Source organism: Anas acuta, chromosome 2 (genome assembly GCF_963932015.1).
Source record: "Anas acuta chromosome 2, bAnaAcu1.1, whole genome shotgun sequence".
Lineage (NCBI taxonomy): Eukaryota > Metazoa > Chordata > Aves > Anseriformes > Anatidae > Anas > Anas acuta.
In genome coordinates this window covers 123028463-123043040 of record NC_088980.1, presented here as the reverse complement: position 1 = coordinate 123043040, position 14578 = coordinate 123028463, and the positions used below count along the sequence as shown (strand labels likewise).

Genomic DNA, 14578 nt, shown 5'->3' with positions numbered 1-14578 from the left:
GAGCTGATTAGAAGTGAGAGTCGTTTTCAGAGTTCAACCTCCCCTGGTTCAAACTCCCCTTTTTTTATGCTATGGATCTTTCTAGCTTTTGTGTGTTGGTACAAAGAGACGCTGTTATCATTCACGCAGTCCATCTGAAGGACTGTGTATCTGGAAAAGTTGAAAAATCAAGTAATTTGTGCCCAGGAAAGAGTTGGATTTTGGCAGGGTGGAATTTTGAATATCACAACACTGCAAATATTTCTCAAGAATAGACTGTATTCTCATTTTAATTCTTACATTTAAGTCCTACACCTAAGACTTAATTTTAACTTTGTTAATTAAGTAATTAAATTGTTTTTCAAGGTAGGAAGCAGATATATGCTTTGTTCGTTACAGATCTAGGACCAAGGAAGGCTGACCTATTTCTCAGGTTTCTAAAACTGCTGAAAGCCATATAGAAAGAAAAACCTTTCTGTGGAAGAGTTAACTATTTCAGTAGGAGCCCTGTATAGCATCACACTTTTTTTCCATCTCTCTCAAAATATAAGGTTTAGATTTTTATGAATCTGCACATTCAAATGAAGAAAACTGTGTTGGTAATTTTTGTGACAAGCCTTACTGTCTCTGTAGTTTGAGTCCTTGGCATTTTTTCCCTACTGTTGCCTTTACTGAGCTTTGTAGTTGTCCATTTTGTGTTGCAAGCCCATCAGGGAATATACACGTTAGAATTGTTTGGAGTGGAATTAAAAACATAAAAGCCCTGGCTGCAGCTGGCAGAACTGTGCAGTTATTTTGTCCATGTGGTTGGGTTCTGAGCTTGGTGTTATCCTCCTCAGTGAATCCATCTGAACAGTTCACACACTGCAGTCTCATTCATTTCAGTAATAATTATCAGCCTAAATCTTAAGTAGCTTTTTTATTCATAACCATAATGCTACAGAACAGTTTTGCGAACTCCAAATGCATCATTTGTTCTTAAAATAGTTTACAGAATCAACAGTGATTAGAAAATCCAATCTGCATGGATTTCATATGATTTAGGTCTCCTGTTTTGCTATGCAGAGATCCCTCCTCGGTGGTCAAGAGAGTGAGAATTTCAGAAGTTTGAGAATCTGTTCCCTCATGCCATTTTTCTGCCTGCTGAGGGAAACGTTATCTGAAAGGTGCTTACAGGCACTTACGTAATCTCAGTAGTATTTATTATTTGAGCAGATATTTCATTGGGAATGCATATCAGCATAATTTACATTAAGAGGTGAAACATTTGAATCAAGCTCTGTTTTTGTTTTTTTTTGTGTGTGTGTGTGTGTGTTTTTTGTGCATTTGAACTTGGTTATGATAAAATGTTGCCATAATAGCTTGCTATTGCAGTGGGAAAGTTGCAGATTGACACATCACAGAGGCCTTTGGAAATTTGCAATGTCTGCCAGCCTGTCACCCAAAGAGATCGTGACAAACATGGTGCCATATTACAAATGTGGTACAGTTGTGTTTAACCCAAACACACAAAGACAGTCAAAAAACTATTGTTTTTCCCAGGCCATCACTGTATCCTGCACTGTGCTGTGAACACCTTCCCCAGGTAACAGTGGACAAAGCTGTGCAGGAAATTACATCAAACCACATCAGATGGCACCAAATCTCTTGAAGTTCTACAAAGTCTAACTTCTGGGAGTAATAACTCCACACAACAGTGCAGGCTGGGGGCTGATTAGAAAGCAAGTTTGTAGGGAATAATTTGGGGGTGCTGGTGGACAAATCAGCAGTGCACCTGTGCAGTGATCAAGGCTTATGATGGCCTGGGCTCATTAGCAAGAGCATTGCTCAGGTTAAAGGGAGTGGCTCTTGGCTCTTCTGAGGCCACCTCTGGAGTTGCAAAGTAAAGTTGGGTTACTTACTCGGGTAAAGTAAGAAACCCTTTTTGTACCCCTCCCCCATAAATAAATAAATAAATAAATAGATCTATCAAACTCAAATGGACATGCCTGAGAGTAAGCAGGAAACCTGCATAAAAATTCAATTTTCAGAGAAATCATCTGTTCTATACTGATAAATATCATGCAATACAGTATTTTGCCTCCTTGGCATTTCTGCCTACATTACCCAAGCAAAATCATTTTCATTCAAAATTATAGATAAGCTAGCTCTTCTTTAGACCAAGAAAAACGTCAGTTTTCCTACCTTAATATCTAAAAGGCAGAAACTAAACATAATGCTATATAGAAAATATAAATGGTGCTCTCTTCTGTTTGGATCAGCATCTGTGCCAATAAAGAAAACTATCCAGGAGGGTTTGGGAAGATTCATTAAGTTCTCTTTCCAGATATTCCTACCAGGTCCCAGGAAGGACCCCAACCTTATTAAAGTGAGTTTTGTAACAGTACTGAATCCATGGTTGAAAGTCTCTATCCCATTAACTAAAATAAAAGTTTGAATATTTTGTAAAATTTTGACTAGCAGAAGAATTTAGCAGAAAAAAAGAGATGATGCAATTATCATCGATCACACATGATAGTTGATTGCATATTGGGAGTTGACTAGAGGCTTTCATTGTGTAGCTTCTCACACACACTTTTCTGTCTGTTTCTACTCCCAAGACCCAATGAATCAATTAAGTGCAGCAGCTACAGCAATATGTTCTCAAGAACTATAATCTTTTTTCTACTACTAGCAGTAGAGGAAAGAGATGCTTTTAAGTAGGGATTTATTTTCTTTTATTTTTTTTTCTATAGGTATTTGATTTATAACATGTCATTCCTCAAACTGTGTTTAAAATATTTGTAAAGCCTTTGTAAACATACTTTTATTGAATTCCATGGGAAATGAGAGAGCTCATTAAGGTTCACATTAGTCAGGAAAATAAAACAATAAGAAGGATTTTCGTGATGGAAATGAAGAATTTACATAAACACAATTTATGTCATGTGACTTTATCAGGAAAGCTTCATGTGAGAGAACAACTAATTCCATCAGTATAGTTGTGTATGTGTTCTGAAATGGTTTCATTGAATCCATCTGCTCTGTTCATAGATAAGCAAAACTATGAAGTAAATGAAAACAGCCAAAGAAATAAACCAATAATGCTTAGTCCCCAGCAGTGGTAGAAAATATCACTTGCCCCAGACTCATGTAGCATATTCTGTGGTTCAAAAAGAGATGCGTCATTTTTCATGCTGTTCTTAAAAATATAAGTAGGGGAAAAAGAAAAAAAAAGCTATTGCATGTCAATGGTAGCCAACAGCTGGCCACCTCTTTTGCTCAGACACAGGTCTGTCCCTGGGTACACCAGCTATCTGGCTTCTAGTCTTTGCTTACCAGTCTCATCTGGTCAGATTGATTCATAAAGCTTACATATTGCTGTATGTGAATGCTTTCAATTGTGTTTATAGAAAATTCAAACCATCTCTCTAAATCCTCGCTTTAAATGCCGTTAGTCTAGTTGCTAGTGATGAAGTAAAAGTTTGTCGTGGATGATGTAAAGTTCTATATTAATTTCTGCTAAATATATTCCATCTTGCTATTTGTTTAGAAATTTTAAAAACAGACTTAAAAAAAAAAAAAAAAAAAAAAAAGTTTAGATACAGCATGATTAAAAAAATTACTTTTCCTGCATGAAAGAGCAGAGTGTTGACATGGGTCTGCAGGCTGGAAGATATGAGACAACCTTTCCTAAATGTGTACATGATCACTTGCTGCTTTCTCCTCAACCACTAGACATGAGTGAAGGTAGGAGACCTCACCAGGGATGGTTCTGAATGTTTGTGGTGCACCTGCCCTTTGTTGGTCACATTAGTCCAGATACTGGGAGTGACCTGGTAGATTTTGTTGCTGACTTAAAAACTGGGTAGGCTGTTAGATCTCTACCTTAAATTCACTGGGTATAACGTAGAGCTTAAGGTAATAATTTGATTATTTTTTATCTTGAAATGTAGCTAGAAAAGCGGTAAAGCTATAAAAAAATAACTTTAGGAACATGCCCTTTGATTGGTGGATGTCAGGAGTAAAGCAGGATCTGATATTTGTGCTTTTTTGAACCTTGAATGATTACCCACCAGCTGGCTAACCTACAGAGTTTATTTATTTTTTATTATTATTTATTTATTATTTGTTAGCAGACAGCCTTCAAGAGTCTGGTGTCTTCCTGTAGCTTACATAAATAAACAATGAAACTGCCTCATCACAGTGGCTTAACCATCCTTTCATAAAATACTAACAGTATCAGGTATGATAAACTGTTTTCTTTGTGTTCTTTAGGATCAGGCCCAGCCAGAGCCTGAGGCACTTCCCAATGATGTGTCAAGTGATCAATCTGTCATAGCACCAATATTTTCCCCTTTAGGCCAGGTCTTTCATCACATGAGAAATGACAGATTTGCTGAGCTAATCCAAGACAGTTTAGAGTGACATGTATTAATTCAGGACCATACCTAAGTGATATCCGTTTCTTCCAAATTCCATTGCCGATGCGTAACACATGCTTAGTTACTTATTTCATTAAAATCTGTTCTGTATACACTGGTTATCCCAACCCTTCCAGAAAATTCCAATGAATCGTTATGAGTTACTTCACCTTCACATATCCTGGGCAATCATTGCTTCTTTTTACTAATTTTCTTCTGTCGCGTTAAAGGGGTGTAGCTGATTAACCGTCACGGGCCCGTTTGGATTCAGAGTACTGAACCAGTCGGACATTCACCAAAACTGGGGGTCCGTTCGGACATTCACCAAAAACGTAATAACCGCCTGGGGGTCCACTCAGACATTCACCAAAAACGTATTAACCACCTGGGGGTCCGTTCAGACATTCACCAACAATGCATTAACCGTCTGGGGGTCTGGTTAGATTCAGAACACTGAACTATCACGGATAACCACCCTCACCCTAGTTGCATTAATGAGAGCTATCACAATGCAATCAAGTATGGTTTATTACAGCAACAGATAATCAGGTTCTTTTGGATTGCCGGTGATAGTGACTATCTGCAAAAGCAAGCTAGTATGCATGAAATACACAGGTGTTATAGGTGTTACAGATGTTATACAGGTGTTACAGATGTTACAGATGTTATAGATGTTATAGATGTTATAAGTGTTACAGATGTTATAGGTGTTATAGGTGTTACAGGTGTTACAGGTGCGCAGCCTAGAAATAAACGCGTTAAAAGGATCAAAGACTCTATAGAGATTTATAAGCAAATGTTCAGATCTCACCCAAAGGCGTCCCAATGGGGGGGAAGAGAGGCTCAGCCCGTCGACTGATCCCAGGAGTCAGGAGGTCCTAAGGATGTTGTATGTCCTCGGGATGGTATCTCCCCTGACGATGGTATCTTCCCTAACATCCCCTCTCTCTTGGGCCAATTTATATTATTTTCTGTCTTCTAGGTGGAGCTTGAGTGGCTCTAGTCAAGCATATCTTAGTTATGATTGGTGTAAAGTTTTCCCGTCTCCGTTTAAAGTAATAGGCTCCGAGAAATTCAGGGCGCATGCTCAGTGAGGGGTGGTCGCACCTTGGAGGCGGGTAGCTTTTGGGATGGAGGTGTGTTTTGGTATTATAATGATATTATAATGAGCAAAAAGTACACTAGGGTACAGCATTTGTCAAAACATGACAGGTCTTTGGCTTAGGGTGGCAAAAAGTGCAGCTTTGTGCACAAGAACAATCGAGGCCCCACCTGATTACAGAGCCTAGCCGTGGTGTCTCCACTCCACTCTACGCTCCGTGGTGTTCCTTAGAGCTAGCACACCAAGTTTCCCCAGCGCGATAGCATCTAAGGTTGGGAGCCTAGGGAATGCTCAGATAATGCAGTTATGCCCTACCCTGAAAGCCTCTTCAATGCTGTACCTTTTCCTTAAAAGTGTGAATGTTAGTTTTATTTTCCTAGTTACTTCAGGCATTTACACCACATCTTCTTAACACTAATTTAATACCCAGAGAGAAATGAGTAATGGAGAAAATATTACTGTTGTATGTATTATAAATTAAGAGCATCTATTTTTCTTGAACAGATACAGTAGTTGTCTGCTCTAAGGGGCCTACTACTTTCTGAGTAAGTTCCTGTAAAGAAGGTTCAACTTGTCTCAGAAAAATAGTAATTTCCCCTAAAATGTTAGAGCTGCCAAATTATAACAAGGGTCCTTCCAGAAATCTTCCTTTTTAGGCGTAGAATTTGCCAAGTAAGGTCAGCAGCACCCAAGATGTGTGGACCAAGGTCCACTTCTCTGGATATATTGGTATTATTGCAGAGACATCCTAGAGTCCAACTAGACAAAAACCTTTAAGCCTATGAAGTCTTTGCAAGACTTAAGAGTTTCAGGGCTTGCGACTCATTGGCACGGAAAACTCAGCAAGGTTGAGAACCAAAACTGAAGAGCTCAGACAGAAATAAGGATCTAACCAATTGGAGCAAATGGTTATTGGAAAGAAAATAAAAAAATAAAGGTGATTGGAAAAAGGATTACCAGAAAGGGCCAATTCAGTGTTTAGTAGTAATGAACCCAAGAACCAGTGCGTTCTTCTGAACCACTTATTGACAATATTTGATGTTTACCTGTAAATGACTTAAGAATTCTTGCAACAAGGAGGGGTCCTACAAGGTCTTCAGCCACAGTACCCCAAAGGAGAGATCTGGTGCCTGCTTCCTGAGAAATGGAAGCAGACTGGGAGCCTTCCTAGGACAGGGAGGCAGGTGAAGGCACACTCACCAGTGTTGCTTCTAGTTAGGCAAGTATCTTCTGAGCAGACTCAGAAGTATCAGGAAGGTAAGAGTTCACAGTATATTTTAGGGACAAGCTTCTTCTCAATGTCAAGGGAAATTCTACAGCATAAAATTCCCAAACAATGAGGAAATTGGAGTTAAAAAAAAATAAAAAATTAAGGGAATTCTGGCTAGGGTACAGAACTGTATAAATAAAGATGCACATGACTTCCATTGGCTCTTGGAAGAGAAGGTAGGAAAATGCGAGTATTGGCCATGAAAATTTATTTCAGACCTTTTGTGTATGGCTCTTTTAGTTACAAGATCATACCCTGTATTTTCTGCAGTCTCCAGCCTCCCCAAGCTCCACGAGATGGATGGTGGTCATTGAATGGAGCTATTCACTTCCTTTTTTCCTGTTTGCAAATTTATGTTCATTAAGAAAAGAAACTAAAGAACTAAAGAAATTAAAGAAACTAGACTAACTAAACAAAGTGCATAAAATGAGCTGCTATTATCTGGAACTTTTTAAGCATGTATGAGTAGCTACTTGTATGACAAAAATTTGTGCAAGCTTTAATGGTTAAAGCAAAGGGTATGTCCTTGATATGAATGCCTCCTGTCTTCTAAAGTCAAGTCCTCTCTCTTTAAAACATGAGACCACCACCACCTTCAGAGCCTTTCAAACCTACAAAAGTAGGTTTTGTAGGTTTGAGGGCCAAACTTGCCCTCAAAAACATATTTTATGTTTCTGAAAGAAGAATATTGTTTTGATTTGAGGCAGACTTTCTGTACTGAAGATTGCTTGAATGGTTGTTAGAAGCAATGAATAAAAGTAATTATACAGAAATGGAGGGGAGAGACAACACTTTTCTCCGTAAAGAGCAAATCACTTCTGTGGAAGTCCATAATCCAGGGAGGTTTAGAAGCATAGCTCCAGTTCAGCTGGCATTTTGCTGCTGCTGAGATAGAGCACAAGCATGGTAGCTATCTCAGCCTATTTACTGCTACATTGTGCTGCTGTGCAGACCCTTAAAGTGCCAATTCAATGTTCTGTTATTGGCAGTGATAAAGTCATACGAGTTGTTCCTGAGAATGAGAGGGAAACGCAGATCCTGAAGGCTGCATTTAACAGGCTTAAGGTGAGTTTGATTATTTTCATTGTTCTTTTTCTGAACTTTGTTGAAAACTGAAGTGAGTTAAATGTCTTTCATTTGTCATTTTACTCCAAGCTGTTTAATACTCTAGAAAACAGCCTTTGCCCATTAAATTCCTAATTTCCCAATAAAATGGCATAGGAATTAGATTCATCAGGCCTGGCAATTTTAACAGGAAACATTTACTGCCTTAAAATAATAAAGGTGCCACGCTTGCAAATTTGCTCCTTTTGCTCTCTCACTTCTTGCCAGCATACACAATTGCATGCTTCATTATCCAGCTGATTATTTTACTTAAAACACTGAGTTAATTCAAGATATGAACACACACAGGAAAAGGTAAAAGTAGGTGGCTTTAGTCTGAGAATCTCAAGAGACAAATGAGAGTGTCCATAAGACTCACTGGCAAGCCAAACACTTTTTTCCATAGCATTTTCCAGCAGATATAAATGAAACTTAATGGAGCAAGATCCTACCTGGTGCCATGGTAGTAGCACAGCACAGGAGTGCTCTGCTTTGCTGACACAGCTACCAGAGGCATAGGCACTCTTTCCACAGCAGTCTGGCCCGTTATCAGAGGAGAAAGGAGACCACCCACAAGCACAGCACCAGACCCCTGCAATAGCACAGCAAGGATTGCTTCATGCACAGGCACTGAGCTTAGGCACCAGGGGAGGCACAAACCTCGTTAATGGTCTTCAAAATGCAGACTAATCAAAGCAGAGCCAGGGAAGTAGCAATCTGATCACTATGCTGAGTTTGTTCCAGGTGCTGAATGTGAGTCCCAGGCTCTGCTATTCACCTGTGTTGGCTCATGCTCTGCCTCAAGGGCAATGGTTGACTTTTTCCTGTGCCTATGAAGGTAAAGAAGTTTGATGTGCAGCTTCACAGGCAGCACAGACACAACAAGCTGAGTAATTTTGCACAGTGAACTCAAGCGTATGTTTGTGTCTGGCTGACAAGAGCTGTATGAACACAACCAATGGAACTCTTTGGTAAGTTTGGCAGTCCTGGGATGTACAGTTGTGTGTCACACCAGCAGTACCAAACTGCTGGGAGCATGTACAAACCTCTGTGCTGCTCACTGCCTTCAACTTCCAGCAAACTATTCAGCAGTCTGCAATGAATCTCTCAGTCTCTCTTTCTGAAGCCTCGTGTAAATGATTGTGTTCTCACTGAGGCAAAGAATGAAGGTGCATGTAATTTTATACTCCAATAGTTAACATCTAGGATACAAGCAAATCAAATCTCAGTCTGCATACCAAATCAAACAAAACGAAGATAGCAGAGCTTTTACATCTTCGCTGAGAAGCATTCCATCTGTTGGTTATGATGAAGCTTTCTTGCTACTGTTCTTTAAGAAAGTGAGCAGAACTACCTCAGGTCACCCACCCCAGCCGAAGGCTCACTGCTGAGAGTGCTCCAGCAGGCATGGCGTGATGCCTCACCAACTTTAAGCAGGTAGGTTGAAGTGCTCTCCATCACCTCTACATTTCTTAGTGCTGTGTTCACTTAGTTCCCCACTCGGGATGCTAACTTTTGTGAATGCTACTCTCAAGACATTCACATGTTACAAGATAAATCTCACATTTTACTGCAAAAACACAACTTGTTTCTCACAACTTTCAGCAGAGGGTATGTTTCAATCCTATGTCTTATTTGAGCTTTGCACTGTAATGACCAAGTTTCTTAAAGAATATTGTCTTACATTTATTTCTGCAGTGCTTCTTAATGTCTCAGGGAGACTTTGGGCCTGACCCTCAACTGCAAATATTACTGTAATACCCCAAAAAGGATAATCATTTCAGTCACAATTAGGAAAAAAAATCTAACCATAAACCCAAGAACTACATGTGGAAGCTGTTTTTTTCATTAATTTCTTCCCCATGGATGCTGGAACATAAAGAGGGAGCACATATGTTTTTTCCTTTCTCCTCATATTGCAAACCCTGCAAAGCAAAAGGGTTGCTCACCTTCCTGCAACTGTTTCTCATTACAGAGCTCCCTTAGGCTCCCAGAAAGAGATTCCTTCACCCAATTCCATCAAAGTGGGAGCAGCAGAAACTTGAATAAATAATTGCATGCTATAACTCTGAGAACAGGATAATAACATTTTGGCAAAGTGCATCGGAATCTGACTGGTTAATTAGAAAGTGATTGATTTTATTGAGGTAGTGAGCTGAAGGGAAGATTCAAAACAAGAGAGTATTGACACCCAGTCTCATGAACAGAGGCTGGGTTTGGCTGCTTTTCAAGTCTTAGGGCTGTCCCATCTGCAGCTGCTTCACTTCTCATCTACAGGGGGTCAGAAAGAGACACCAGAGGTGCTAACAAGCAATGTTTAACATTAACCTATTATTACCTTTCGCCCCCAGAAAAACAATCTGAAGTTATCTCCTCATAAAGTAATAGACAAATGGCACTTCTTAGAAGTGCCAAGTATTCACAATACCAGCAGAAGTTAGCAGTGACTGCAAGTCATCAGTGCCTCTGAAGAATCATGTATGTGGAGTTGTGCAGTGTCTCATATCTCCATAGGACTCTCCCCTATCCTTCTCCTGATTCCCAGATTTCCAGAGTTGGAAACTGAACTAAGTAAATGGGCTTACCTTCCATGTTTTAAACGTGAGCCTTGAAGCACGATGCTGATAACGTGCTCAGAAGAAAATAGAAGACGGTGAAATGCAAACACACGCATACAAAAATCACCAATAGTGCAAAATAAGCTGCAAACAAAGCACTGACATAGTCCTAACACAGTCTGCCTGACTAACAACTGAGGGATGAACAGGAGGAGTCATGGCAGATATATGAATTGCTATAATTACAGGGTACTGGGCCTTGGATTTTTATATTTTAGAGTCTGGAAACCATAACAAGTTTAAAACCCATCTCCTTTGAATGCATTTTGGTTTCATCAGTAAATTAATACCAACCTATCATGTTACTGACATGCTCTGTGTGAATCCTTTCAAGACATAACAGATTTGTACCTAAATAATGATCAAATAGCAACCATTCCTCTTTTTTCTTTGTAAGAGAAAGTACTTGGGGAACTGCAAGTATTTGGTTTATTGAAGAATCTTAATATTTTATTTAAAGCAATTTAAAAATTTAACTGAACCTGAATTATGATATGGAGTGATAGTATTCTCCCCCACTGACAGGAATAAAAGAAAAGAGAAGCCAGTGAAAATGAAAGTTACACCACGTTCATTACTCTCATTGAGAAGGATTCCTGCACTTGGTTTAAATTTAGACAAACATTTCTGTACCCTGGCAAGCTGGTGTATTAGAGGCAAGGTACTTTTAAAAGGTGCCAAAAAAAGTTAAACTCTATACTAATGTCAAGGTTAGTCCCCACATTCTTGTTCCAGGATTTCTTTGCATACAACAAACTATCTGTCCCCTGATCAGCACTGAGCCATGATATACAGAAGATCACTTAGGACTATAGTGTTAATCAGTGATAGAGCTGGGACCTGGACCTCCATTCCTCCAAAATCCTAGGATGGCACTGTGACCATAAGACCACACTACCCAGAGTTATATATCCCTAACTTCTGATCTTCACAGAAGGGTGTTTTGACCATGTGAAAAAGCAGAAGCAGCATACCCTGAGTGCAATGTGATGACCACACTGCTGCAGCTACTGTTGGATTTACTCTTTGGTCTGGTAAGGGAAAGAGGAGACAACCCCTCCTTCCTCAGGCTCCCTCCTCACTGTGTCTTGTGGAGGGAGTTCGATTATGGACTTGTGGTATTCTGTGCTTACTCAGCTGTTTCCCACTGCCTTTAAAATCTACATTATAAGGCAGAGTCACTTAGCGTTTGTCTCTGGCATGTCTTTCATAACCTAAATAATTAAAAGAAAAACTCATCTCTGTCCAGCTCACATGAGCATATCCTCCTGAAGGACTTAATCATGAAGCCACTGAAAAGTACTCCGATCGTACTATGACAAGCAGTGTGTTTCAGTGTCAGGCAGACAATAAATCAAATGCAAAGCTACATACTTCTTATAGCCCGCTGACTTGGACAAAGTGAAAACAATCATGAAGAAAATAAACAGGCATTTACAAGAGTGATTAATGTATCTTTTCACTCATTTTGCTTTATCTGCCTATTAATAAGTGTCCTTACCATGGATATTTCTTGGAGAAAATTTTGTCATATGAAGTCTGCTCTAGCTTCTTTCTTTCTGTGTACAAATACCTTCTCCACTTCTATTGGTTCTGTATTTCTTAATAATAATATAGAGTGTGCCACTGTTGACAGACTTGCTTAAGAAAAATCCATGCCAGATGACATTTTAGAAATGTAGGAAAGCATGGGAAAAGTATTGATTTGCTGCCTTCTAGAAGGATTTATCTATCCAGCAGCAACTATCTGTTGTTTGCCTCACCTGGTTTGGGGAAAAAAAAAGAAATGTCAGGGAGGTGAGGAAGGAAGTGGGGAGAGCCTTGCCTTCTGCCATGCTGCATCCAGTGCTGTCAAAGTCAGCAGACTGCAAGGTCCATCACTTTTGGGAAGAGGATCAGGCACAAAAGGAGTACTTCCTTCAATATGCATTCATAGAAACCTGCACTGAGACTTCCTTGGAGGATGATCTTTGAATTGGCCGTATGTCTTAATGTGTTTACAGTATCTTAAAATATTCCCCTACTAATTAATGTGAGCAGCAGTGACAGTCTGGCCACGGTGACAGTGACAAAACTCACAGAAGCTGGAAGAATACTCAAGGACTTCAGTCCACGTGAAATCCTTCAGATCTCAAACAGGACTGCTCTGCCACCAATACTTGAACTATAAGGCTAACTCATACACATTTACAGATGGTGTAGCCCCTTTAGACTTTTTAAACTTAGCATCTGGAGCTCCTTAGTATGGATATTTGCCTCTTTAAAAAAAAATAAATCCATATAATGCTTACTATAATAAATCCCTTAAACTTGCCTGGAGTGTATAGGCTCTGCTACAGTAAAAATGCCATTGTCTATACTGAGTGAATAATGGATAATGAATGTTTCATTCCACACATTTAACTTTTGGTTCATGAATTGCCCAAAGGCAAATCACATTAGTCATAATCACTTGCTGAGTAATTTCCACAAATTAGTTTTGGTCTGTAGCTCCATTGCCCACAGTGCTTTGTTATTAATCATTATTATAAATTGATGCCTTCATTGGCCAGTTCAATTAACTTGTAGGTGACAAAACATTGCTTTTTTTCCCAATAGGATGACCACAACTTGTAGACCTGAGCTGCCATTAAAAGCAGTCAGCCTTACAGTAGAAAATTTGTCTGCTGTGCGTCCTGCAAAGGTGCTTAAACTCACCTGCATTCAACAAATAAACTCATTCACAGTAACCAAGCACAAAGGCAGGCCAGATGTACTGAGTCAGGCTGGCCACCAGCAGCTTGCAAAGCAGCAGGAGGTGGCTGTGCCCCAGCCAGGCATGGCTGGGTCCCCTGCAGCCCCCCTGCAGCTCCCAGCTGCAGCCACAGCACCACCATCCCTCCAGAGCAGGCTCTCACAGAGCTCTTACACCTCATGCACTGCCGCATCTGCAACCACTTCTTCAGACAGTACGTGTCTGAGGTCAAAAGACATGAAGCAGGTGGGGAGACCCCTGCTCTCTTTTGAGGCAAAAGGTCCTGGTTTCTGGTTGTCACTCAGTTATAAAGCAGTGGCAGCTGGGAGCCACTGCTTTGCACAAGGGCAAGATGCCATCAGTCAGCAGTACCTCTTGTCTCTGGCCTGTTCCTATGTCAAGCTTCTTTCATTTTCTCTGGGGAAGAAAAATAAGAGCCTGGTAACTCTGTTTCCCACCACCAGTGCTACCCCACACTGTTGAACACCTTTTACACAGTCCCTGTGCCAGAGACCACTGGAGCAGATAGGGTGGTGAGTATGGCAGGGGTAAATGGTGGTGGAGCTCCTCCTCCAACTTTCATGGCAAGAACATTGCAAAGGTTAAGACTGGTTTGCATATGGTTGTGACAGACTAGAATGCAGCAAATTCTTTAACAATTCAAGTGCATACTCATGGAGTTCTTTATCTTTCTAGTTGCTGATCACTCTCATGGTTTCTTTATGGATGGCTGCTCCGATGCATTCATAGGTGCTGATCTAAAATCCTAGGTGCTCTGCTGCAGCCCTTTTCTCCTATAAATACTATCTCTTTCTATAGATACGAAACAAAATTTTATTCCTGACCCAGAAATACTTTTTTTTAGGTTCATTCTTTTCACCCTAATCATTTGAAAATTGTTAGAGTATAATAAATAAAAAGAAACACTCATGGCAAGAGTATTACAGTGACAACTGCCCACTCTCTGTCCCTCAGGACTCCTCTTGTCCATCTATTGTCCCTCTGTCTCACATCCCTCTCCAGTGGTTGGCTATCGTCATTTGTTCTTTCTTGCTTAGAAGACAACTTGAGAAGCCTGTTGCTAATTTATGAGCCCTTTCATGGTTTTAATTCTGCTGGACTTGACTGACAGAAACAAATGTCACATTCCAAAATGCTTTGCAAAGAAACTGGGATTTGCTCAGGTTCTCAGACCCTGCAGATTTCATTTATCTGCTCAGGAATTTTCCTTTGTAAGCATTATTTTTGAAGCTTCACTTCATTCAAGCCTTGACTGATAACTTCTACTCCATCGGTGGTCTACAAGCACTTTTTATCACATATGCCTGCCTGGAATCAGGGTTGTTTGTATAGGTAGCAAAGAAGCTA

General features: G+C 40.0%; 1 protein-coding gene across 1 annotated transcript in view; it reads left to right on the top strand.

Moving 5' to 3' along the window:
- Window positions 1–14578, top strand: part of CPA6 (carboxypeptidase A6) — an 83686-nt gene that overhangs the window by 29483 nt on the left and 39625 nt on the right. The window contains exon 2 of the mRNA XM_068672021.1: window positions 7744–7819. Coding sequence (XP_068528122.1) covers window positions 7744–7819 — 76 coding nt within the window. The remainder of the gene's footprint in view (window positions 1–7743; window positions 7820–14578) is intronic.